At 41.6% G+C, this 26,541-nt stretch overlaps 1 protein-coding gene across 1 annotated transcript in view; it reads right to left on the minus strand.

Annotated features, from left to right (window-relative positions):
* The window catches only part of LOC103182112 (ephrin type-A receptor 5), a 161,170-nt gene that overhangs the window by 9,363 nt on the left and 125,266 nt on the right, over window positions 1-26,541 (minus strand). The window contains exons 6-14 of the mRNA XM_007898969.2: window positions 25,591-25,715; window positions 23,951-24,110; window positions 22,200-22,302; window positions 17,230-17,297; window positions 10,777-10,902; window positions 10,017-10,202; window positions 6,605-6,666; window positions 6,018-6,227; window positions 1,343-1,492 (exon numbers count right to left, since the gene is read on the minus strand). Coding sequence (XP_007897160.2) covers window positions 1,343-1,492; window positions 6,018-6,227; window positions 6,605-6,666; window positions 10,017-10,202; window positions 10,777-10,902; window positions 17,230-17,297; window positions 22,200-22,302; window positions 23,951-24,110; window positions 25,591-25,715 — 1,190 coding nt within the window. The remainder of the gene's footprint in view (window positions 1-1,342; window positions 1,493-6,017; window positions 6,228-6,604; window positions 6,667-10,016; window positions 10,203-10,776; window positions 10,903-17,229; window positions 17,298-22,199; window positions 22,303-23,950; window positions 24,111-25,590; window positions 25,716-26,541) is intronic.

A 26,541-nucleotide genomic window follows, 5' to 3' on the forward strand; every position in this document is an offset into this window, starting at 1 on the left:
ATCTATCTATCTATCTATCTATCTATCTATCTATCTATCTATCTATCTATCTATCTATCTATCTATCTATCTATCTATCTATCTATCTATCTATCTATCTATCTATCTATCTATCTATCTATCTATCTATCTATCTATCTATCTATCTATCTATCTATCTATCTATCTATCTATCTATCTATCTATCTATCTATCTATCTATCTATCTATCTATCTATCTATCTATCTATTGCGGATGGATTCATGTTTCATAAATAGCAGTGAAGGAGAAAAACACAGTCAAGGTGGCTACACACTGTGTGAGTGGGGATGTTGAGGCTAGGATCAGCTTGATAGTCTGCTGATATTCATGATCCTAACTCAATCAGGACAAAATGCAATTTACTGATTTCTGTGACTTGCACTCTAGCAGGAGCCCTTTAGAGAGGAGCAAAACTGAAACACAAATATAGCAAAGTAGGATGTTGCATTCCTGACCCTTAAAATCCACTTGATGACAATTTTAACAAGAATATTACCTTCAAAGGAAAAGCAATGTAGAGAAACCTAAGGGGTTAACATATATATATATTTAAAGCTCAGAAGGCAAGTGGGCAAAGCTGTGAAGAAAGCAAATGGGAACCTGGTTTTATAAATATGTGCATGGAATAATGTGATAGTTAACCTATATACATTACTAGTTAGAAACGCAGTTAGAAAGAGCTTTGCGTCCAGTTTTGGTCACCCCACTTTTGGAAGAACATCAGAGACAAAGAGAGGGTGTACAGGTGATTTATTAGGATGATACCGGGGATGAATGGTTGAACCTATAACCAGGGACTAGATGTACTAGGTCTATTTTTTATTTGGAACAAAGAAAGTTGAAGGGACCTCCTAGAGGTCTTTAAAATGACAAGGGGTTTTCTTAAGAGGAGAGAGGGAGGAATTATTGACTGCAGGAAGTCAATTTAAAATAATTAACAAGGGAACAAAGGGGAAGTTGGAGGATTTTATTTTACACAGAGAGCTGTTTGGATGTGGTGAATTCTTAAACACAGCCTTAGTTTTGAAGTCAGTTTTCTGTAAGTGTCTTTTAAGAACTACAGAAAAACAGCTGCATGCTACAATCTACCAAATCCCAGATGCTCCTAAATGCTATGTTAACAGAGTAAACCTAGACTTGGGCAGAATGTGACTCCCTCTGTTATTTCACTTTCACCCGAGAATGTGAAAGGGTTTAGTTCGAAATGTGGGCAGAGTTCGATGTTTAAAAAGTTGCCCAGTGAGAGCCTGAAGGGAATGAAAAATATTCCCATAGAATCTTTCGATAGCTACAAAAACCCAAATGCTCAGGAGTACTTACATCTTGATTAGTCATATCCCAATAAGGTCTTTCCCCGTACGACATCACCTCCCACATGACTATTCCGTAACTCCAGACATCGCTGGCAGAGGTAAACTTGCGGTAGGCTATTGCCTCTGGAGCTGTCCATCTGATCGGTATCTTCCCTCCCTGTTCGGAAAGAGCAAAGATATTCTGTCAAGTCTCTGAGCAGATTGGAGAAAAAGATGTTGAATCTCTAGCTAAATGGAAGTGACAGGTGGCAGCTGATCTCTGCACAGAAAAGCCCACATGCCATGGCTGGCTGCCTGTTAATTGGCTGCCCTCATTCAGTCTGAATACTCCCACGTATGAGACTGACTCTTTGATTAAGCTGATTCAAGAGACGTCTGCCATGAGGTACACAAAACACACAGGAAATGTTGAAGTATCGTTGCTCACTTATTGCTCACAGCCTATATAATTCTCCTAGTAGCACCACATCCACGGTTGGCGAACGACACACACCAGAAAGAGCAGAAAGCTCACTGTGAATCATGGTTTAAAGCTTTTAGCCTCTGCTTTATCATCAGCTGCCAGTGAAACAACCAAAACATATTAACCTTGTCGAACTATAGGTAGACAAGCTGATATTGCTCTATCCGGAAGAGCAGAGCACCTCTACCTGAGAGAACGGGATGGGGGAGAGGCAGAGTTCTACATCTCTGAAGAGAACAAGTTATAAGCCTTTGTATCTCATTCTGGCTCAGTTAGGGGCACTCTCGCGTCTGTGTCAGAAGGTTTACTGGTTCAAGCCCCACATCAGGACTTGGAACTAATATAATAATAATAATAATCCATAATAATAAGTTTGCCCACAATACACAGTCACTACACTTTACAGTATATCCTGTGAAGCTCTTTGAGACATCTGCCTGACATGAAAAGCACTACGCCAAGTATAAGGATTATTATTATTATTAAACAAGTTAAACAAGTTCCACTGCATTCCAATCTTTTCTGGCCAGGAATCCTCTGTGCGCTTAAGTTACCTGCACCGGCCAGCAACGTATGCTTTTTTATCTCGCTGAGTTTCCTCAGTAACTGATAACAAATTTGCACCTAGCTTTGCAAATGGGGGAAGATAGAGTCAGCTTGGGATGCTTAGTTCTAGCCTTCTTGATTAACAGGTTGGGGATTCATGCCCCACTTCAGAACTTGTATCAAAATCTAGGCTGACACTCAAGCTTGGTACTGGGGGAGGGCTGTATTGGTGAAATTGTATTGTTAAATTGAGGTCTCATCTACCTGTTCCTCAAGTAGATGTTATGAATAACAAACCTTACATTTGATACAGTGCCTTATCACATCGCAGATGCATATCAAAGCGCTTTACAGGAAATACTGCGTAGCGGTTTTGACTATGTATTTTGTGGGCGAATTCCGACAGCTGTGTCCCACAAACAGCCATGAAGTGAATGACCAATTTTATTTGGGAGATTGTTAGCCAGGACCCTGGGAGAAACTCCCTTCTCTTTTTGAATACTGCCGTGGGATCTTTAACGTCCACCTGAACAGGCAGACCGCGTCTTGGGTTAACCTCTCACCTCCAACAATGCAAAACACAATTTGTAAAGAGAAGTGCGATTCTCCCGGTGTCTCGGTCAACAAATCCCACATAAAATTGATCATTTGCCTACAAAATATACAGTCAATTCACTTTACAGTATATTCTGTGAAGCGCTTTGAGACGTCTCGAAGACGTGATAAGGCGCTGCATCAAATGCAAGGTTTATTGCATTTGAGTGGAGTCCTGTAGCTCAGTGGTTAGAGCGCTCACTTTGCAAGCGAGACACCTGAGTTCAATTCCAGGCAGAGGGCGAATCCTTGGGCAAGTCTCCTTACTCCACACAGAGCCTAATAATAATCCCTCCAAAACCAAAAACAATAATAAATTGGTCATTTTCAATCTACGACTGTTTGTGGGACATTGCTGTGCGTAATTGGCTGCTGCTTTCGCCCACAAATATACAGTCAATTCACTTTACAGTGTATTCTGTGAAGCGCTTTGGGACATCCTCCCAACGTGAAAAGCGCTATATCAAATGCAAGGATTATTATTATTATTATTATCATTATTATAAATGGAAAATAATTGTGTTGCTCCCCCAGTTGTGAATACAACTACTACTAATAATAATAATGGCCATTTCTGGGACACTTTATGGCCATTTCCGGGACATTGCTGCATGCTTACTGACTGCCTCGTTTTCCTACAAACATACAGTTGAAAGCAATTAACTTTGACACTTTTGAGGTTCTATCTAATACAAGGATTAATATTTGTTATTTTAATACAAATAGCTGCAGCAACTGTGCGGTGTCCTGCAATGCTACTTCCTCGCCGACTATCCGTTGGGATTCTGATGTACCAGCAAGAAAGCTGGCCAGCCGTCCATTCCAATCACCACTGTTTATTTGGCACCGCCTGAAAGATTAACATAGAGCAGTGCCTCCAGGCTAGGCACTGTGACACTTGGTGTGTCAGCAACCCCACTGATGCATCATTAGTGAATGGAATTTATCCTTTAGACTGAGATTTGTATATAAAAAAATGCCTGAACGTCTGAATTAAACACAGGCCTGATGGTAGAAACGCACAACTGGGAAAGCTAGCAACGAAACGAGAGAGAAAGGGGCAAACGTTTCGGGTCGAACCCTTCATCAGAACTAATGTTCGGCTGGGAGGCGATCACAGGGACTTGATTTAACTGATTCAAGTTCCTCTTTGTTGTTGAGTTTAGCCTTGACAGGTGGTGTGATGGCAGCCTGGCAGTCGAAGGCCTGATCACAAGAGAGGTTCAGATGAGCCCATTTGATCTCATTCCTCCAGAACGTCTACGCGACTGTCTTGAATGAATCCAGCGACCTGACCTCGGTTATCTTTCCCGGTAACCTTCTTCAGTGCGAATGTTGAACGAGAGTAAATGAAATGCAAATTTAACATTTCGTTTGTCTGCTGATTCAAGCCTGTTCCTCTCAAGCTAGAATTTGATGCAGAAGTACAGCTTTGTTTCCCCCTGAATAGCACTGACGGCATCTGAGAGATGCACAGACCATCCAAACCCTTATAATCAACCGTTTAAATCTGAAGATTATTCACAAATAAATTTACTGAATAATATCCATTTCTAATTGATAAATCCTGGGTCTATCCTTGTACCAGGCCAGGAAACAACCCATTTAAGAAGTGATAATTATTTCATCTGGTATGGGAAGATGTCGCAAAGCGCTTCACAGGTGAGCCTCACCACATCTTTGAGACGTCTCAAAGCGCTTCACAGAATGTACCGTAAAATGAATTGACTGTATATTTTGTGGGTGAAACGCGGCAGCCAATTGCACACAGCAGTGTTCCGCAAATAGGCGTGGAATAAGTGACCAAATTATTATTTATTTATCTTTTGTAATTGTTTTTTTGAGGGGCTTATTGCCCCTGGAAAAGCAATCTGCCAATTGACTAACAACCAGGTTCCTATTTACTGCTAGGTTAACAGAGGCATGACTCATGTGTTGGCATTCCTTCTTCTACATCCCAGTGGAGTTTAACATGGCAGAAGCTTGCTGTCGATATTAATTATATAGTGCGGAATGACCATAACGAATGATGTAACCAATGTCCAAGCCAGTGATCTTACAGTCAATACATTTCCATTGAAATAGCATTTTCAAGGCACCAAGGTGCTGCTATGAATTTAAATTGTCCTTAATTAAGCTGTACGTTTTAGGGAAAAGCTAATGAATAAAAATGTATGATGTGTTCTGCAATGATCTCATGTGTTTAATAGCATTTCCAAACCAGCTCTTTTTAATCACTAATAAGCAGAAGTTACAGCGTTCAAAAAAAAATTGAGTCAGTGAAAGTACTGCAGGTTTTACTGGATCCAAAACGTCACCACTTTGTGACTGGATAAAAGTGTGACAGAGAACGTGTTTTGAGCCTGAGGGAAAAGCAAGAAATTTGAACTAGACACTAAAGAAATGATTCACTGTGAGTTGATTAGCGAGATACAGCCAGTGGGTTCTTGTATAAGTCCATTCACCCAGTCCCTTCTGATTATCGAAATCATGACTTTACTCAATGTGAACGCACATAAATTGATTAGATATTAAACTGGTTATTTTACCTAAGGACACTGCTTTGGAATAAATGTTAAAAATACTACAAGCCAGCGTTTTGTTTCAGGACTGCTTTACTGACCTTTCAACGCCATTTAAACCTGTAAAAATCATTTACGTTCGGTTTCACTGAAACTGACCAAAGAGAAATCTCCAGTCACTTTAACTTAAGAGCAGGCGGGACCTGTGAGGAGTGAAAAGGTTACAAACTCAAGAGACGGTGAGATCTCATTGTTTTGTCAAACTCAGTGTCAAGAGAATATTCAACCTCTTTCCTCCACCAAATACTTTTTACACAGAGAGTTATTACGGTCTGGAATGCGCGGCCTGAAAGGGTGGTGGAAACAGATTCAATAACAACTTTCAAAAGGGAATTAGATAGGTACTTGAAGAGGGACAAATTGTAGGGGTATGGGGAAAGAGCGGGGGAATGGGACTGATTGGGTAGCTTTTCCAAAGAGACGGCAAAGGCACAATGGGCCGAACGACCTCCTTCTGTGCTGTAATATTTTCTGATTCTATATGTGGCCTGACTTACCCTGGTTGTGTAAGCTGCTTCTGGATCGTCCTCCAACACCCTGGAGAGGCCAAAGTCAGACACCTTACTGACCAGGTTACTGTTGACCAGGATGTTCCGTGCAGCCAGATCCCGGTGTACGTAGCCCATGTCTGAAAGGTACCTCATTCCGGATGCAATTCCTCTTAATATTCCCACCAGCTGGATTACTGTAAAGTGGCCGTCGTTTTTCTAAAGAAATAGGTGAACAATTTTGTCATTATTCCATAGCTCTAGCATTAATGGAAAACTTTTTTTGAACAGAAAATTTCCCCACCCCAACTCCCAAATATCCTGAAAAGAAATTGTCTTTTATTAAAATTCGCAGACATAAGTGGTAAGCATTGTGTTTCTTTAGAGTGTAGCCTAGAGATGCTTTCTGGATATATGTGTTGCATTATTCTATTACTTCATCAATGTTATTCTCAGTTATCCATTGACCTAACAGCCAACATAAGCTTTGACTGGCCATCATTTCTCATTCTGTTCCTAATTCATGGGGAAAGAAGTACAACAATGACTGAAACAATAACAAACCATTTAATTTCTGAAATTTGGATAAAACTCACCTTTAAAAAAGTGTCGAGAGAGCCATTCTCCATGTACTCAGTCACTATCATTACTGGTTTACCTTGAAACACACATCAAACAATAGAAGTTATTTCACTTAAAACATTTTTTTGAAGAGATTATTACCCTTGGAAAGCGATCTGCCAATCCACTAACAACCAGGTTCCTACTTACTGCTAGGTAAATAGAGATGTGTGGAGTAGGGAAACTTGCCTAATGTTTTGTCCTGTTTGCGGATCACACTGACGTCCTCTCGCTTGTAAGGCGAGTGCTCTAACCACTATGCTTACAGGACTCCATCACAAGCTGCATTTTCACGGGCAAGGACACTATTACTGTTTTAGCAAGAGGAGTGCAAGTTATTTTCACCAGCAGAAATACACGTTTTATTTTTTATTGCCTGTCTGGTTTACACCACAGTTCATGCTTAGTTTTGAATTAAATCTGGTGAAGTTAAAGAAAATCCTTTCATCCCTCCAGGCTCATTGAGTAATAGTTCAGCATGACTTCCTGAGAGTGTCATCAACACAGAGTGACCAAAATAGTTTATGTATCTATGTTTCACTGCAATTGTGTCGCCGTGATAGCATTTGGGTCACAAGGATCGTCACCAACATCAACATCACTTTGTGTTTTGTTACATATTAACAGTAACCCTAATGACTTAGAAGTCAACTGTTTTGATGTGAAATCCAGCTGACGCTCTTGCACAGTGAATGGGGTTCACAGTGCAACCATCATAAAAGCTTTTAAGATAACTATAATAATTATAAATTATAAACATAACATAATTATAATTATAAAGATAACAGCTTTTAAGAGAGAACTGGACAGGTATCTGGGGAAGACGGGTTTGTAGGGTTATGGGGAGAAAGCTGGTGATTGGGTTAGTGAAAGTGACTTGCTCTGTCAAAGAGCCGGCACAGACTCGATGGGCCGAATGGCCTCCTTCTGTGCCGTAACATGCTATGAATCTATGAATCATCAAAGCAAATTGATGCTGTGTTATAATCCCCATACTGTATGAGTCTTATGCAAGATTTTAACTGGGATTTAGAAAATAAACAGAGATCAATACTTTCTGACACACCCTGGCAGCAGAACGAGTGGACACCATTTCAATATAACAGGTGTAACAAGCGGAGCAAAAGCTGTGTTCTACGATAGAAGAGCAAAGGAATTAAAATTGAATGCCCTAATTTAATTTTTTTTCCCAAATAGTTGGGGCTAGATTCTTATGGGCTTTTGTTTTAGGCAAAGCATTTCCGCAAAACATCTATCGAAAGCAGCAATGTTCATTTTTGTATTATCTACAAATTTGTCCTGACTAAACTGCAGGGTAAGCAATGTTATCTGGAGGAGATGATGAACACAGTGCTGCTAACCTTAACGTTTAATTATTATGTTATGGATCAGCAACTTTTAATGCAGACATTTATTTATCAAATACATTTCAACCGTTTTGTACCTCATTTCACGCAAATGTGGTTCTATGACATGGCATTAATTAAGCCTATGCTCTCTGAATTTAGCTATTAAGATATCTACCCTATCTAGTGAGAAATACATAATTACATTACAGCAATACAATGGCAACTGAAAATCCACCTCCCACCCACACCAACAATCATAACAGTTTACAAAAAAACTATTGGGAAAGTTTAACGAACACTATCAAGAATATTTTGGGGCCAGCCTTGTTTCTGTTATCTGCACCTTTACATTTCCCCACACCCCTGTTATACTGCACCCCTGTTATATTATCTTCTTCAAAAGAAACCTTGATTTTCACAATTATTCTTCAGGAAGTAACAATCAAACATCTTTGATTTTAGCAAAAGTTCACTTTCATACAGAAGTATAAAAACTAAAAATCTAAAAAAAAAGACTATAATCTATATGTGTAACTATAATAATCCCTGCTTTTGCATTTTGATATAGGGTCTTGTAAATTGCATATATATATCATTCAATATATAATAATGTTTGAGGGTAGTTACTGAAGAGTAAGACAAAGAGGCAATCATTTCCACAGCGCTCGATACAATTTGCAGCTAAAAGTAAAAGTCATCTGAAGACCAACAACTGTACCAAAGGGAAAAATTAAACTGATGTCTGATTAAATATTTAGCAGAGTTGATAGATTTGTAACAACAGATTGTGTGAAAACTATATGGCAATATGCTTCTTCCATCTTTGAATATTTAATTAAGATGCTTTGTGTCATTCTTGTCATCCACAGTGAAAGTTGTGTGCAGAAGTGATGCCCTGAATAGGGAAACTGCACAGTAACTATTGACTGAAATTAAGAACAACACAACTGAATGTACCAATAGCCCATTTCAGGATATGAGATTGTGGTCTACCAAAAAGATAACAGCACTACTTTTAAAATAAATTGGGAACTTGCTTAGCTTCTTCAATAAAAGAACAGTGGTTAGTAAAATCAAATTTGCAGTGAATAACAGTAACATACAGCTGTATATAACTATTGTGATCCGTTCTCTATTTCGCTTCCATTTTATTTCCTTGTTTATATTACAATGCTACTACTGAATAGAATCATTTCCGGAAATGTCACCATATCTGACCTACACTGAAACTGAGAATTTTAATTTATTTCCGATATGATAAGGCCATCGATTTGGGATTCATGTATATAAAAATATATATATAGAAAAAGTATAGCGTCAATTCTGCTATTAGGTAATAGAATTGACGCCAGTAGAGTCTTAGCACCTGCGTTGCTTTTGATAACGATTTGGCAGTATAAACATACCAGCACAATGCCGTCTCACAGTTCATGCAGAGAACTATAATCATTATACAAAGAACAGGGGGAGAAATGTTTCAATATTGAGAATGAATTGGAAGAACTTTCCAAAATTATAATAATAATCCTTGAATTTGATATTACGCTTTATCACGCAATGAGATGTCTCCAAACACCTCAGGGGACATGCTGTAAAGCGGAGTGACTGTGCGTTTTGTGTGTGAACTCGGCAGTCAATATGTACACAGCTATGTCCCAATCTTAAATTTTAAGGCCATGAGGAATTGTCATCATCATCCAATCATTGCATCATTCGTAAAAGGATTTCAGTCACACAAATAATATTGCTTTTTCAGAAATATAAAATTTAACATACAATCCAGCTCAGCTGGATCTTTGTATATAAAGCGTTTTAGCTTTTATATATTTTTTGTACATGAATCCCAAATCGACGGTCTTAAATCAGAAATAAATTTAAACCCTTACTTTAAGCGCAGGATAGACATGGTGACCTTTGCAGAAATTATTCCTGTTGTAAATAATCGTATAACGCAGCTTCACGATTGGCATTTTCAGAGATTCACCTGATTTACTGTGTTACAAGATAAAGTATTGTTAATGAATAGAGCTATACGTACTTTTAGTGACGACTCCCTCCAGGTGGATGATATTTGGATGGTCAAACTGGCCCATGATACTTGCTTCACCTAGGAAATCCCTGCGCTGTTTCTCTGTATAGCCAACCTTTAGAGTTTTGATGGCTACAGGAAATTCCCTCTTCCCAGCTAACTTCAAACGCCCACTGCACACCTCACCAAACTCGCCTAGAATGAAAAGCAAGAGACTGCAATGTAAAATTATTCCAACTGGATGCATGCAAAGTGCAATACACTGCGCAATCCACAAACAACAACTAGAACAACAACCACTTGCATTTATGTTGCGCCTCTCACATGGGGTAGGGTCGTGGATTGCTGAACAACGGCAGAGTTTGATACCGAGCCAAAGAGAAACGGGAGGTGACCGTAGACACGGTCGAAATGGAAAGTCTTCTGGTGTGATTTGAAGACGGGTAAACAGGAGATGAGGCGGAGGGATTAAGGCAGAGGGTTCCAGAGGGCCGGAGTATAGTGCCTGAAAGCACGGTCACCAATGGTGGAGCGTAGGGCGTTAGAGGGCATACAGAAGGCCCGGGCGAAGGTGGGCGGGCAGAGGAATTGAATGTGAGTAGGTTGGAAAGGTAGGGAGGTTCTAGGGCATGAAGTAGTTTGTAGGTGAGTGTGAAATCGATCTGTTTTGTGATCCACAGGCAATGGAGCCTGCCAAGGACTGAGGCGACGGGCGTGTGGAGTTTGGTGCGGGAAAGAAAACAAGAAAGATTTGTAGGATGTCACCTACCCGCTCCGATTACTCTTTCAATGGCGATGCATGATGCATCTATTTCCTTAGCAAATTCATGGACAGCTTGGCTTGGGTCCTCATACGTATGAGGATCAATGTACGTTCTTATACCTGGCAATTTAACTGTTTGGTGAAATTAAAGTACAAAATATTAGTACAATACTGTGCATAACAATAAAATAATGCAAACCAGATACTTTCACAATGTTTAATTTATACATTACAAGGCTTTTGTCTTTTTTTCCATTCATAAAGCTGTACATTTTGGTTTTAGTGATTTCTCTTAACCTGATGCCCACAGATAAGTTTCTAGTGCAGTTTTCCAGAGATAAGGGGTAATTCAACTGTATGCTTCAAATCCCTCCGACATGGATTATAAAATATGCCACTTCATTTTAAGCTCTTCACTCTTGATATCGTTCAGTCGCTATGTAACATTATAGAATATTTCCTACATTTTTTAGACCGCTCACGTTTCATACCGAAGATGATCACCCTTTTCCATTTCATGGGCAGGAGAAAACCATTCTAAGGTCAAGTATATCCCAGAGAAGCACTTTCAATTCTATTTTGATAATGTTAGTGTCACCACCAAAATACTTCCCTCTACCCGTGTTGATAATGTAAAGGTATTGCTTTACTATCCCCTTAAGAAGGGGTTTGGATAGTGCTTGATGCAGGCCAGTGTTGGGATTTTGTCCCACTGACACATCAAGAAGAGGTAAAAAATTGTTGGGAACGTGGACTATGTGGGCTGACCGAGAGCTCAGACTACCCACGGCCAGGATACATAACTCGGAAGAAAGGAGAGACACTCTTGGTTCTGTTGCCTCTGGGGGCAATGAGAAAATAAACCTGTTGAGGTCGCGCTCTGTGGCTCGAGGGGCAGCAAGTGGTACCTCCTCCTCAGTACATTGCTGTCAGTTACGCCTGCCACTGGGCACAGCACTGGAACATAAATGTAACTGCCAATCTGCGTCACTGATTAACTTGATGTCCATGAAGCTGACTAGCCAACAAAAAGATGGGTTATTGACCATGTAACCCTCTGATCCGTTGAGATGAAGTAGAGGAAATCCTTAGAATCACGTTCACCCCTAACTATAAGTACAATTTAATACAAATTAAAGGAAGTAAGAATAAGAAACACATGCACTCCATGGATGGGCCAGAATTTGCCAAGGGGGAGTTGAAAAAGATCGAAGGGTGCTAGTTGCACCAAGTCAGTAGAACTAGACAACATAGGTTTAGAGTTGCAAAGAGCAGATTCAGAATAGATACCAGTTTTTTCTTTGCTCAGAGAATAATTAATGACTGGAACAGGTTTCCATGAAAATCGTCTGAAGCCAGCGCACTGGACTCATATAAAAAAAGCTTGTTGCTGTGATGGGAGGACAGGGATGGGTGTTCTTGAAGGATGATTCAGTTGGCTCAAAAGGCCTTCTTCATCTGAATTTGCAATGCAATACAAAATTACATTTGTACAGCGTCTTTCACGTCGGGAGGAACTCCCAAGGTGCTGGACAGTCAAGCATTTGGACCCGAGATGGGGGGTTGGGATCAGAGAGGGTGGAGGAGCAGGGAGGGTAGGAGGGTGGCCAAAGACTCGGTCGAAGAGGAGGGTTTTGAGACGCACCTTGAAGGGGCAAGGGAGGGAGTGAGGCAAAGGGAATGTGGGATGGAGTTCCATAGGATGGGGCAGAAAAGGCGGAAGGCCCAACTGCCGATGGTGGGGCGGGCCAGGGGGGGAATGTGGAGAGGTCACAGACTGCTGAGCGGACAGGTTGATATGAGATTGACAGGTTGAATTTATCTTGTGAACTCATTGCATTAAATTTGGATTTTAGCAAGTTGGGAAAATAGGTAGATAGAACTCACATTGGTGGGGATCTGTAATAATTCAAGTTTACAAAATAAATCGCGATCTTAGGGAGCTTCTTCTCAAGCAGAGAAGCCACCCTGAAGTGTTGGCTGTATGAGTTTTGTAATGATCTCAGTCATACATGCAACCAACCCTTACATGAAATATGCATGATTAACTGACAGACCCTTAATCACCGCCACAGCGCTTCACATCACACATTATTATCATGTTGGGTACATGTCGAAAATGGTGTGTTACAGAATATTGATAATAATAATAATCCTTGCGTTTGGTATAGCGTCTTATCACGTCTTTGAGACGTCTCAAAGCGCTTCACAGGATATACTGTGGAGTGAATCGACTGATGCTGAAAATTGCGAAGTCAGATTGTGTGTGCGTGTGCGGCTTAGATTAAAATAGGAGTAGTGGACAGAGTGCAGTATTATAAATATAAATGAAGTTAGACAGGATTGAGGTTAGTAAGCACACCCGCAGCATCACAGAGAGTCAATAGCCCAGATTATTTGCATGTCACTTTGATGGATCATTGAATAAGTAGCATTTGGCCCCCGTGTTGCAAGTCTCCGGTAAACAAGATCCCAATCTCGATTGCGTCATTGAGGGAGATGCTCAATAGATGTTATGCGATTCTCCACAGAGAATGTGAGAGATACATAGAGAGAGAAAAATCATTGCCAGAGATTGCTGTCACAATTCCCGACCTCACGAGTTGTATTGGCAGAGTCTTGGGTTAGCATTTTCTTAAGACTGAGGGTAGGAATTAGCGCAAGGCCATCGCGTCTTGCTCGGTGGCTTTGCTGTCGGATCTCATGCTAATCGCTTTGACTCCCTTTTATAGTTCACGCAAATTCTATATCGTTCACTGTTATGCTGTACACCAAAACCTGCTTATTCTTTGACTCCTTCAATTGAGTCTGAATTTGCCATGCTGCCCAGCAGTCTCGCTACCTTGATGGGGATTGACATAGCGACAGATTCAAGATATTAATCACACAACCCTGGATGTGTTAGGGTCGGCTGTAAAGCTGGGTCTATGGGATTGGGACTTTCAGCTTGTGACCTACGATACCCGATTACCGGTTACCAGGAGACCAGTTTATTACTAAAAACCTCAGATCCTACTCATGTCGCAGTCCGTGATCTCGAAGTGCAATGCTGCGCTCAGAAAATAGCTTGTGTTTCGGAGGCCAACACATCAAATGACAAGAAAAAAGCACCATTTCTTGGGCCATCTTTGATGCGATAGATATCGAACATGATTAAATCGATGACCATACGTTAATACATCTCAGGCTTCACTTACAGTAGAGCAGCACTTCAGCGGCAGATCTTGTGTTGGTGAGAACGCTGTCAATTCCCAGCCCTCAGTGTAAAGAAGGGGATTAAAGAGCACCAGGAACTCAGCATTCTACATCTATTTGAGTTTGCTCTATAATATGCAGGTGGGTCTTTGTTCACCGAATTAGTTTTCTTAGCTTATAATCATGTCACCTTGCCCTCTCTCTCTCTCTCTCTCTCTGTCTCTCGATCTCTTGCCCTCTCTCTCTCTCTCACTGTCTCTCGATCTCTTTCTCTATCCCTCTCTCTGCCTTTTCTCCTGGTCCAACACAGTGAGCATCTCACATCCACAACCACCTGCTTACATCAGCCCTGTATCTCGCTTGGGTTTGGGGATGTTAATATATTTAGGTTGGCTTTTATCCGTAGGAATCGGTGAAACATTCATCAAAAAATAACATATCACAGCGTTATGTACATAACAAGCAGTTTATTTTAATTCTGCTTAGAATTTTTGGAACGCTTTCCAGCTCAGTGGAGGCAGACTGGAAAATCATCAGTTATCCGTCATGATAGATGTCGCTTAACCTAATTACAGCTTTAAACGTGTGTGCCACCAGAGAACCACACATCAAATGACAAACAAAAAAGCACCATTTCTTTAGCAATTAAGATAAACACATTTTTTACAAATTAACCACAACCATTAGAGTATTTAACGTGTCCCGTGTGTCCCCCCCACCATCCCCGCAAACGCTGTTGGAAGCAATTTGATTCTGTGCAAGTTGAACATTCAATGCTTTTCCCCTCAGCAACACAGACAACAAAGGCTACATCAGTGGGCTTTTTATTGTAATCCCCATAACACTATTTCACCGTGAACAAGCAACTGTGCAAATAAACATTGTTCAATATCAATTATCTGCTTTAACTCAAGTGAGCGTACCTGGCTTTGACATGACAGCGCAGCAGGAACCAGGGACTCTGCTTACACTCTACTTCTGCCGACAGGACCTCTCCTGCCATCAGGGTTCACACTGCACCACTTCGCCACTTAGTGTTGCATCTGGGGGCTGAGTCTCCATTGCACCCACTTGCCTCTAAGGTTTTTGAAATGTTGACATCATGTGTGAGGGAGAGAGGGTTTGTGTGTGGGGGGAGGGTTATGGTCTGATGATTGTAAAGTAGTTCATGTTGCGGCAACACCATTTGAGTGAGTGATTAACTAAATGTACGGAACAGGTACCCCAAAGAAACGGTGGAAGCAGAAAGTGTCGATTCCTCCAAGAACAAATTAGACAGATTTCTATAAGGAAACATTATCTCGGGACACAGTATACAGTTTGGGACATGACAATGTGCAAGCGGCTGCCAGGATGGTGGAAGGCGAACTGGATGGACCTTGGTCCTCTTTCTTCCAGCAAATTCTTGTGTTCTTACCATGTTCGTTGTGCAATTGTGTGCACTGCAAATTCACTCCTGTCCCTTTTAGGTGGGCTTCCTGGGAGGGAGTAGGAGTGTGATCCACTCCCAGGAAATTGCAGCTAATCTGCGCTAGATTAGTGAACGGAAAAGTCAGTTCTTTTAACTGTTTAACAAACTAGCGAAGCAAATAAGTCTGTTTGTGGGTGTTAGTGACAGCTGTCGAGTGCTGAGGAGGCTCCACAACTGTATGTGGCCCCAGAGTGCAAAGGTAGGTATTGAGCGATGGCAACAGCACCTTCACGAAGACCCACAGCATCCTCTGACAGCTAGCAGTTCACCATCAGGAGACAGGAAACTACCTTTGGGAAATGCACTAACTTTCTGAGGTGGTTGCACGCTATTCCCACAATCAATGAGTGCTATCTGTTCCGGCTGACGTAAGCTATTTAATCGTAGGTGTCTATATGACTCCGTGCATCTGCTGTTAATTCCCCTGGGCGTCTGGTTACCGTGCTGTATGGCTGCTGATGCTTAATCTGCCTTTTGCTGATTTATGGAAAAGTGAACACACCTTTCAGACCATAAACAAAAGCTTCTGATTACTAGTGATTATTCTGATTATTACCGTGGCTTGTGCTGTAACAGGGATCTCAGCGAGGGCAGCCAGGGAACTAAAACTGAGGTTTTTTGTGATTCGGAAAGAGGGAGCAATCCCTCCTCTAAGGTCAGTCCTAACCACTATCCAGTGGCTCCTGATGGATTACCAAATCGGGCTCAGTTGTGATACTCCTCTTCTCCTCCCTCTCCACTATCACCACGACCCATACGGTTGAATAACCTGCTGACATTTTTGTTGTCTATGCTAAGTATAAAACAATGGTACTGATGACGCATCCTAATAAGTTACTTTTAATTACACTTTGCCCTCACCTGTAGCTCTTGAAAGATGCGATTCCAGACCTCCCCTCATAGTCAACCAGCTCTGGGATAATGCTGGAGCCAGGAAATGAGGAAGAGAAGGAGGGATGAAGAGAGGGAAGGAGGAAGTGAGGGAGCTTGAAATTGTGGCCATTGACAAAAATGTTAATGGTGGATCCTGGCTTAAAATGATGGATGATGATACTAGAGCCAGAACAGTGCTCTTTTTGCAGACACTTACATGTACAGACAGAGCTTACTGTGAATTGCATCTTGTTACACTTTCAATTTCATGCTTGCCCTGCTGAGCGCATTGGTGGGCTAGGTCCATTGAATAATAACAGGGTGCATCACAGTCCTGCTTGGAGCCTGGAGGCTAACTGGTGGGTATGCTCTTCTGAACAGTTCAGTAGTTCATCCAGGCCCAGAAGAAATGATCTTCATGAGCTTGATTTGGTCCACAGCGATGAAACACTGTCACAGACGGTGTGGTTTACACAGGATATACCAGATCGCAGTGACATCTATTCGTAAATCAGCAGAATATGTCAAGGCAATTTGGGAAGCCTAAATAAGCTGGTAAAGAGCATCTTGAGCACAGGATTTAAAAACAAACAGAGACAAATCAGAGTTGATACAGTATTTTGGAAAAAAAAGGAAATAATATAACGAAAGGAATGACTCTAACCATTTGGGTTTGGTTCCCCTTACCAGATCTGATTACTTGATGTATGGACATTTGCATAATATCAGGACAGTATTATTCTATGACCATTCATTTGCAAACTGTAACATAACCGTATTAAAGACGCTCACCAAACAGATCACTGCTTTTACTTGGAAGCCAAATGTTTAGTCGTGAACTTTAATTGAACTTTTCCCACATGCTCTTTCTCCCTCATATCTCTAAAATGCCTGATGTAACTAGCTCGTGTCTGACTTACTGTGACCATTATGGAAATGCATCTTCTCCTCTTCTGGATCTTGCTTTGCTTTGCTGTATCCACACCGCCTAGATTACACAAACAAAACAGCATTCATTAATCACAAGTTTCCAAATTAAAGACATGAATCAGACGGAAACCAGTTGTAAACATCGTTTGGCAATGAAGCTTGTTAGAAGTCTTTTTTTTCCTTTTTCGTTATTCTAGCTTTCAGCAGCAAAGTCATACTTGGCAGAGAGAAATCTCTTGTGGTCTTCTCGTATAAAAAGCTACAGCTGTTTAAGAGATTAGGCTGTGTGAAAGATATACCCAGCAGTTAAATTAATGTCACTGGGCACACAACAAGATCTTTACAATAACGCTGCACAAAAGAGGGACGCAGTTGAGATGAAATGCCACCGGGTCCTATCGGCCAAGTCTTCGTTTTCAGAAAATAGCAGGATTATTTCATTTGAAGGTCAAGTTTGGCACTTTATTTTGTTTCACATTAGGGCAATTTTTTGTGCATTTCAGCCTTGAGAAGAGACACTGTTGGGGTGTGTATCTAGAGTTAAACTAACAATAATAATTGGTCACTCAATCCACGACTGTTTGGGGAGACACTGCTGTGAGCAATTGGCTGCTGCATTTTGTCCACAAAATAAATAGTCAATTCACTTTACAGTATATTCTGCAAAGCATTTTGAGAAACTATTATTATTATCATTGAGAACCTATTCCAGTTGATTATTTTCTGGGTAAAGAAACACTTCCATTTCCTAATGACTGTCCTAAGCCAATTGCATGCAGCAGTATCCCACAAACAGTCGTAGATTGAGTGACCAATTTTTTTTTTTTGAAGGAATAATTACCACCAGAAGAGCAATCCTTCAATCGACTAACAACCGGGTTCCTCTTTACAGCTAGGCAAACAGAGGCGTGTAGAGTAAAGAAACTTGCCTAATGTTTCAGGAATCGGTAATTATGTTTAAAAAAATGTAGACTATCAAATGGAAGGATTATTATATCAAATGCAGGGATTATTATAAATTTGCAACAGTACAATAATCACTATTGGAGTATTAACTGTAAACGAACATGTGATGAGTAGATCTCAATGTCCTCGAGATACTGTGACAAAAAGGAAAACTCAAAATTTGTTATGATTTACTAGAAATATTTGAACCATCTCAAGATACATATCTACATAAAACAAAGACCTTGAGTTACTTCAATATTAAGAGGCAATTTAAGTTCTGAGCGACTTATTTGCAACTTGTTTACCTGGTTTATATCACAAGTATTTTGAGCAATGGCTGTGAGAAAAATTAAATCTACTAGGAATAGCCCTGAGCTGGAACCAACACCATGGGGCAATAAATGAACATTGGCACCTCTCATTTCCCTCCGCAAAGACAAATGACTTCCTGAATTCTTTCACTTTATAAGTTGCACGGAGTGATAATTGCATATTATGTGGTGTATTAGGCATTGCATTTTAAAGAGGCAAAAAGATTAATAATGTTGGATTAATACATTGGGTATCATTAACATCAGTGATATGAACAGTACTGTTAATGATTTGAAGAGTGATTGAACCATGCAGCCACCAATCATTCTACAACCATGACATCATGCAAAAAAGGCACATTGTACCATCATTTGTACTTGGTATATTGTACCAGGGTTTAGGAATAATCATGCAAATGACATATGGTCATGTTCTTAACTGCTTCCCTGCAACAGTATCTTAAATTTAAGGCGTGGAATCATTTTGAAAAGACTCGCAGCTTTCTAAACGTATGTTTGAGCATTTAAGAGGATTATTTAAGGGGTGATTCCCTGATCCTCAGAAAACCTACCGAACATATTATACTCTGGTTGACAAAATTCCCAGCTCATCAGTGAATCAACCACACAGGGCTAAATTTACACTGTGCGAAATGCCTTTAGTGATCCGCGATTGTAATGGAGAAATCCAATTAGTGTCTGACATCTTCAAAGGTGCAACGTGTGACACTGACCGAGTTTCAGCCACATTGTCCAAATAATTAAACAAACACGATGATTCATTCCTCTAGTAAACAAATTTCTGTTTATTCTGAGACCTTTGCGACCTTCTGGCCCTTATCAACTGGTCCGCTGCGTCCGCTCAGCAGGCTCCTGCCTGCTCCAAATCACCCACCTGGCCGGCCCGCCCCACCATCAGCAGTCGGACCTTCAGCCTCTCTACCCCCACCCTTTGGAACTCCATCCCACATTCCCTTAGCCTCGCTCCCTCCCTTGCCCCTCCCTTGCTGAACAGCTTCGATGGAACGTGTTCAAACACGGCAATAAAGTCTGCGAGCACAAAATGTCTTTTTCCAGAATCTAATTGATGGTCATTTGGTGTGCACAAGACTACTTGATATTCTTCATTAATTCACAGAACATCTAAGGAGGACAATAACTAATTGGATAATTTTATTTGTAAGCTGTATTTTGGTAGCTGCCCATGCGGTTAATACATTTTCTTAGAAACGGCAGCACACTTCATTCAAGAGGATAATGCAGCTATTTACTGGCTCTGTAGACCATCGGTATTAGATTAAGGCCATGACTCCCAGGTGCAAAACAATGTCAGGAAGTAGTAAATGGTCATATTGTGTATTAAAGTGTTTGTTTCAGCTCCTCTCAATGACTTTGTGGGTGAACAGCAGATCATGTCCCGGCAGGCATACTCAGGGACTTATTGAACACAGGTTTGCTGCCTGTGGCCCGGAGAATGTGGGACGTAATTCCGAGTGATAAAAAAGAAGCAAACAGATAATCTGGGGAACTCTGGGCTGGTGAGCCTGACATCTGTTGGGAGGGAACACGTTGGAAAGTATCCTGTAGCTGTGAATAACAAGCACTTGGAGATCTTCCGTGTGGAGACACAGCACTGCTTTGTGGAAAGGAGAACATGCACCACAAACATATCGGGAGCTGTTTGAGGAAATAACAAAGTTGTGGACAAAGGGAACTTGCTCGACAGGATATATTTAGATCTTAATAAAGCTTCTGACAGTGCCATACTGAAATTGATCCCCAAGGTTGGGGCAGTAGGGCGCAAAGGGGGAAGTTTCAGAAGCAATTGATAGCTATATACTGAGCTGAATAAGAAAAACTTTTGCATTTGACATAGAGCCTTTCACGATGCAATCACATCTCAAAGTACTTCATAGAATGTATTACAAAGTCTGGTGACTGTGTATTTTGTAGGTGAAAGTGGCAGCCAATTGGCTCTCTGGAACTCTTTTCCAAAATACACGGTTAATACAATTTATAGTAAATCCTGTGAAGATGTTCTCCTGACATGTAAGGTGCTATGTCAAATACAAGGATTTTTTTATTATTATTAAATACTTCCAAGGGAGATTTCGCTCAGTAATTACGTAAACCCAATTTACACAGAGCCCTGAAACAACAAAATATAAAGATTGTATGATGTGATTTTCTATCAAACTTCAGTTGACTGTTAAATTTCTGCACAAGATAACAGGTCAACCGGGTAAAGCAATACACCCAGTTACCAAATGGGATTTTGTAAGATTTTATTTCTGACTTGTTTTATTTCCTCACAGTCATCGGTGTTTGCACTCCTGTTTACTTCCAGTCTTGTATTAGGTGGATAAGGATTTGTAACACTTAAGACCGTGGTGCATAAAACACCCTACTGTTAGTGAACTGAGAAATCAAAACTCATCAGCCCATCACTCTTCACTGCTTGTTCTTTTGGAACATGACTTAACTGTGAAATTCCTGTCTTCACTTCCTTTTACTATCTACAGATGCGGAAAAGACGTACCTCTTTGATTATATGAATGTTAATTGTATTGTATGAGACTCGACATTAAGATCTCATCTTCCTGTTCTGGTGAATGTTACTGATACAACAACAACAACAATATTCCATTTATACAGCGCCTTTCACGTCGGGAGGTCGTCCCAAGGCGCTGATCCCCTGACACCACGTAAAAAGAGAAGGGGGATTCTGATGTGTTTAAAATCCTTCACAAGCTTGAAATCCATTTTTTTTAAATAATAAAAACTAAAACAATGATAACTAATAGCACCGCAATTTTCGGTGCAGAAGAGGAAACAAAGTAAGATTCAAATCACCTTCATTTCAACGGTGAAGAATTGAAAATAAGCTTCAACAACAACAACAACTTGCATTTATATGGCGCTCTTCACGTGGGGTAGAGTCCCGGAGAGCTTGACAGTGGTGGACTCTGACCCCGAGCCGGGGGAAGAGGGAGGGGGGAGGTGACCGTCAGCAACGTCAAAAAGGACGGTCTTTAGGCGGGATTTGAAAGTGGGGAGGGAGGGGGGCGAGGCGGAGGGATTGAGGGAGGGAGTTCCAGAGCTTCAGGGAGTAGTGGGTGAAAGCACGGTCACAGAGAGTGGAGCGGAGGGGACGAGGGACAAACAGGAGCCCGGAGCCAGCCGAGCGGGAGGCAGCGGGTGGTGGAGTGGGGGGGTAAGCAGGCCGGATGGGTAGGGAGGTGCGAGGGCATGAAACGATTTGAAATCGAATGTGGGAAACCTCCATTCCCACATAGCTGAGAATATCATACACATACCATAGAATCCGGACACGCACCGTTTGCTCACTTACTCTCTTGTAACATTTGATGATTGTTTCTCCTACTGTCCAGGCAGTTAGTCAGCCAGTCACTGATGCTACGAAGGTGCCAGACTGAATGATTAATGTCACTGTTCAGCACTGATCTGGACAGCGACAACTGATATCTGAGTGGCAGAGTGACGCAAGTGAATTCAATCCTCGCTAATTTAGGCCTGAAAGAAACAGTACCTTTCCTTTTCCTAAAACAAGTGTGATTGCCGAAGGCCACGTTTGTCATTAATTGAAGAAACAACGGATATTTCATGATTAAAGTGTCACTTGCAATAAAGCGTATTAATTTTCGCGAGAAAAGTCAGCAGGTTATTCACACGTTCCTTACCTTCCGCTCAGGAGCAGCCCAGTGAGCACAGCGAGCAGGATTAGACCCACAGCGACAGAGACACCGATGATGGGCACCTGGCTCTGATCACCAGCAGGTAAGGCTATAAATAATGAGGAGGAAGAAAAATTGTAACAAAGAACATAGCGCAAATCAACAGCTACAACAATGTGCATTTATAAAGTGCCCCTTCATGCAGGGGAGCACAACTCCGAGCCATGGGGGGGTGGGGGGGGGCGAAGGGGGAGGTGACCGTAGGCACGGTCGAATTGGAAGGTCTTAAGGCGCGATCTGAAGTTGGGGAAGGAAAGGGCGAGGCGGAGGGATAGAGGAAGAGTGTTCCAGAGTTTCAGAGCACAGTAGCTGAAAGAGCGGGCAACGATGGTGGAACGGAGGGCACGGGGGACAAGCAGAAGGCAGGAGCCAGTCGAGCTGAGGCAGCGGGTTGTGGGTCGGGGGTGGTTAAGCAGGTCGGAGGGGTTGGGAGGTGCCAGGGTACGAAGGGATTTGAAAACCAGTGTGAGGATCTTATCGATTTATATGAAAGTAACGCATACAGAAAGCTAATGTTTTTTTTAGATCGCAATAATTTACTGTACTAACTTCCAGCAACAAATAAAACGCTGTTAAAAAATCCAAACTTAAAACCGTGTTAATTCTGGAATTCTTTCCAATGGAGCTGCGTGCACAGCAATTCGTCATTTTTTTTGACACAAAATAATTTCCAAAACCCCCATTGAATCCACCGCTTCTTTGCGAAAGGAAAGTGGCCTCTTCTCCTCGACCCACAACAACCACTTCCGCTTCACGTCACCTACTTTAATCTGTACGTTCACTCGTATTGTAACGGTCTTGAGCCTGCACAGCTTGTGAGCTTGGACCTTCGATGGGCTTCAACTTTGAGCCCTCCAAGATGCCATGTGGCGTGACAGGCGCTACATGAATGCAAGTTGTTGCTGTTGTTCAATGATCTTGAAGGAGCCACTGTTATAAACAATCTTGGGTGAGGAGCCCAAGATATCAATTTATCTCAGTTGCCCACAACATGAAAACCGACACAGCGCCTTTTAAAACAACCTGAAGATACTCTGTGTGTTTCAGAATTCTCCATTGCACCTTTAGCAAACCTTTTTGCTCTTCAACGACAGAGCGGATCTATTATCACCCATTGTTGTCTTGTATTTCCTCCTTTCCCTCTTTCTTCTAACATCTACAGTAATGATTTTTTTTGCTCCTCTGTCAAGCAGCGTAGTAAAATGAATGACGTTTTAATTTATAATACTGCTGAGATTCTTTGAACGGGGTGCAAGAGCAAACATGGGACTGGCAAGGACATCTCATTCCTTGCTGACCTGCAGACTGTCTGAGCAGCTAATAGGAATGTCAGTAAATATCCTTGCGATCGTTGCATTTGATATAGCGCCTTATCACGTCTTTGAGACGTCCCAAAGCGCTTCACAGAATACACTGTAAAGTGAATTGACTCTATATTTTGTGGGCATAACGCAGCAGCCAATTGTCCCACAAACAGTCGTGGATTGAGTGATCAATTTATTCTGATTTAATTTCTTTTGAAGGAATTATTACCCCCGGAAAAGCGATCTGCCAATCGACTAACAACCGGGTTCCTACTTACTGCGAGGTAAACAGAGGCGTACGGAGTATATGAACTTGCCTAACATTTCGCCCTGCCCGGGAATCGAATCTAGTGCTTTAAACACCGAGTTACAGGACTAAAGAAAAGGACTTACAGACCGGGCTGGTTTCAAATTCAAATTTGAGGCTGTAGTCCCCGTATCCTGCTGCTGTGCGAGCTCGTATCTGAAAGATGTACACTGTCGTAGGTTTCAGGCCATCTGCAGTAATCTGGGTCTCTCTGGATTTGATAATGGTGTAGCTGGTCTCCTGGTCCTTAAAGATAATGGAGTACAAAGTGAAGATATCAGGGTTGAACAGTGAGGCTGCATCTCACCCAGGGTTTCACGCTGGCATTTCACGAGATAAGATGCATTGTTTAAACAATTTGTCAATCAATGGCTAACCGCTGTTCAAATATTCAATCATTATCATTTCTTTGTATTCGAATTAGTTCAGCAGTGAGGCATGAGGCATCCCAGGATTTGCTGCCATTGCTGAACAGTCCTCGAAAGAAAAGCCTAATTGTCTGGAATGCAGATAAGACCCAGTGAAAACTCACTCTTGCGGCTAGCGAGGGAACGTTATGCTCCAGTGGTAAGAAGAAGCATTCCTGAACACGTTTCGCTAGGAAACGGGACTCAGAGAGGCAACTCCCACTTTCCTCTGTCTGAGATGTCCTGCTCCAGCCAGAATGTTCACTTTTATTATTAATAATGAAGCCAATACTGACCCGCTTCGTATCCATCGCCCCGGCCCACCCCACCATTGGCAGGTGAGCTTTCTGTAATTGTACCTCTGCCTCCCTCCTCACTTTTAAAAGCCTGGCCTAAGATTTACCTCTTTGAACATGTTTTTGGACATCTCTCTCCCCCACCCACCACCCCACCTTCAGTTTCCCTTCCCCTAGCTCAGGTGTCTATTCCTCCCGATATTAAAGTGGTTATGTAAACGGTTATTTAATATTTTGCACTTGAAAAAGCACATTGAGCAGCCGAATGATACAGGTTCTACTTTCCTACGTCATACAATTCAAACCTCACCCGAGCGAGTATCACAAATCAGGTACGGACAGACTGTGGCGCGGACATAATCTCCTCGTGCTCACTCACTTTGCAATTACAGATTTCTATCACCGATTGATTCCCATTGCCGTGATCAATTTATGCCAGAAAAAACGGCTTCCAAATTAAGATTAAATTTGAAAGACTCTGCAACTTGAAGACCTACAGTTATGTTGAGTGTTACGGCAGCAACATGGAAACAGGCCATTCGGCCCAACTCGACCACACTGGTCTTTATACTCCACATGAAGCCCCCCACCTCTTCTGTTCAAAATGTTCACAGGCTTAGACTAAATGCAATTACCTGTGAATAATTTATTGATAATGACACAGGCAGATATTGCAGCATCTTGGTGCCCGAGCCTTCAGTCATTACGCCTCTAATCTCTGGAACTCCCGGCCTCGATCCCTCCACCTTACCACCCCCTCTCTATCCGTCTTCAAATCTCACCTTAGAACTTACCACTTTGCTTGCGTCTACGGACGCCTCACTCTCCCTTCTTCCTCCTAGCTACATCAATGCAAATTGTTGCTGTTTGCCACAGGAACACGGCTGTGAATGCTCTTGTATCAATCTGCCTTGTGTAAGGTTCGGAATTAATCAGATGGGGCTTTCGTAGATTATTGAAGTCCTTGTAAAGGAATCGGACTCAAAACCAAAGAGTGAGATTCATTTAGCGATTCATTTTTACCTTTTCAAAATACTTGATCTCATACTCCAGTATGATACCGTTGGGGCGATCTGGTTCCTGCCAGTTTAGTGCGATGCTATTTTTGGTCACCTTCTTCTTTTTCACAACACTAATCAGCGATGGTGCTATAAAAAACAAAAAATATACAAGCACATCATCAACACCCTGGTCAGAAATAAACAGAGATTGCTTTTTAATTGTTCTTAATTTCATGCATTCCTCTAACTGCACCTGAGCTTTAGGGACGTATAACCCTGTTGTGGAAATCGAAAGGTCACTTTTGATCAGACATTCAGTTGTAATATATTGATACACAAATAAATACGTGTTGCTATTCTCACAGAAAAGATGAATAATAATAATAATAATAATCCTTGCATTTGATACAGTGCCTTATTACATCTTCTAGACATTTCAAAGCACTTCACACTCCAAATTGACTGTAGATTTTGTGGGTGAAACGTGACAGCCAATTGTGCACCGCAGTGTTCCACAATCAGTCGTGGATTGAGTGACCAAATTTTTTTTTAAGGTATTATTATCCCCGGAAAAGCGATCCGCCAATCAACTAGCAGCCGAGTTCCTACTTACTGCTGGGTAAGCAGAGGCGTGTGGAGTAAGGAAACTTGCCTAATATTTAGCTCTGCCGGGAATCAAACCCAGGTCTCTCGCTTGCGAGGTGAGTGCTCTAACCACTGAGCTACAGGACTCCACATTATTAACATTGTAAGATTTGTAAATATCAAAGGATCTCCACACCAATCCTAATGACTATAGACTCACCTTGCACAACAGAACCCAGTTGTTAGTCGATTGGTGGATCGCTTTTCCGGGAGTAACAACCCCTTCAAATTTTTTTTTAAAAAATAATAAATAATAATTTGGTTGCTCAGTTCACGACTGTTTGTGGGACACTGCTGTGCGCAATTGGCTGCCGCGTTTCGCCCACAA

The sequence above is a fragment of the Callorhinchus milii genome, unplaced genomic scaffold (genome assembly GCF_018977255.1).
Source record: "Callorhinchus milii isolate IMCB2004 unplaced genomic scaffold, IMCB_Cmil_1.0 Scaffold1, whole genome shotgun sequence".
Classification (NCBI taxonomy): Eukaryota; Metazoa; Chordata; class Chondrichthyes; order Chimaeriformes; family Callorhinchidae; genus Callorhinchus; species Callorhinchus milii.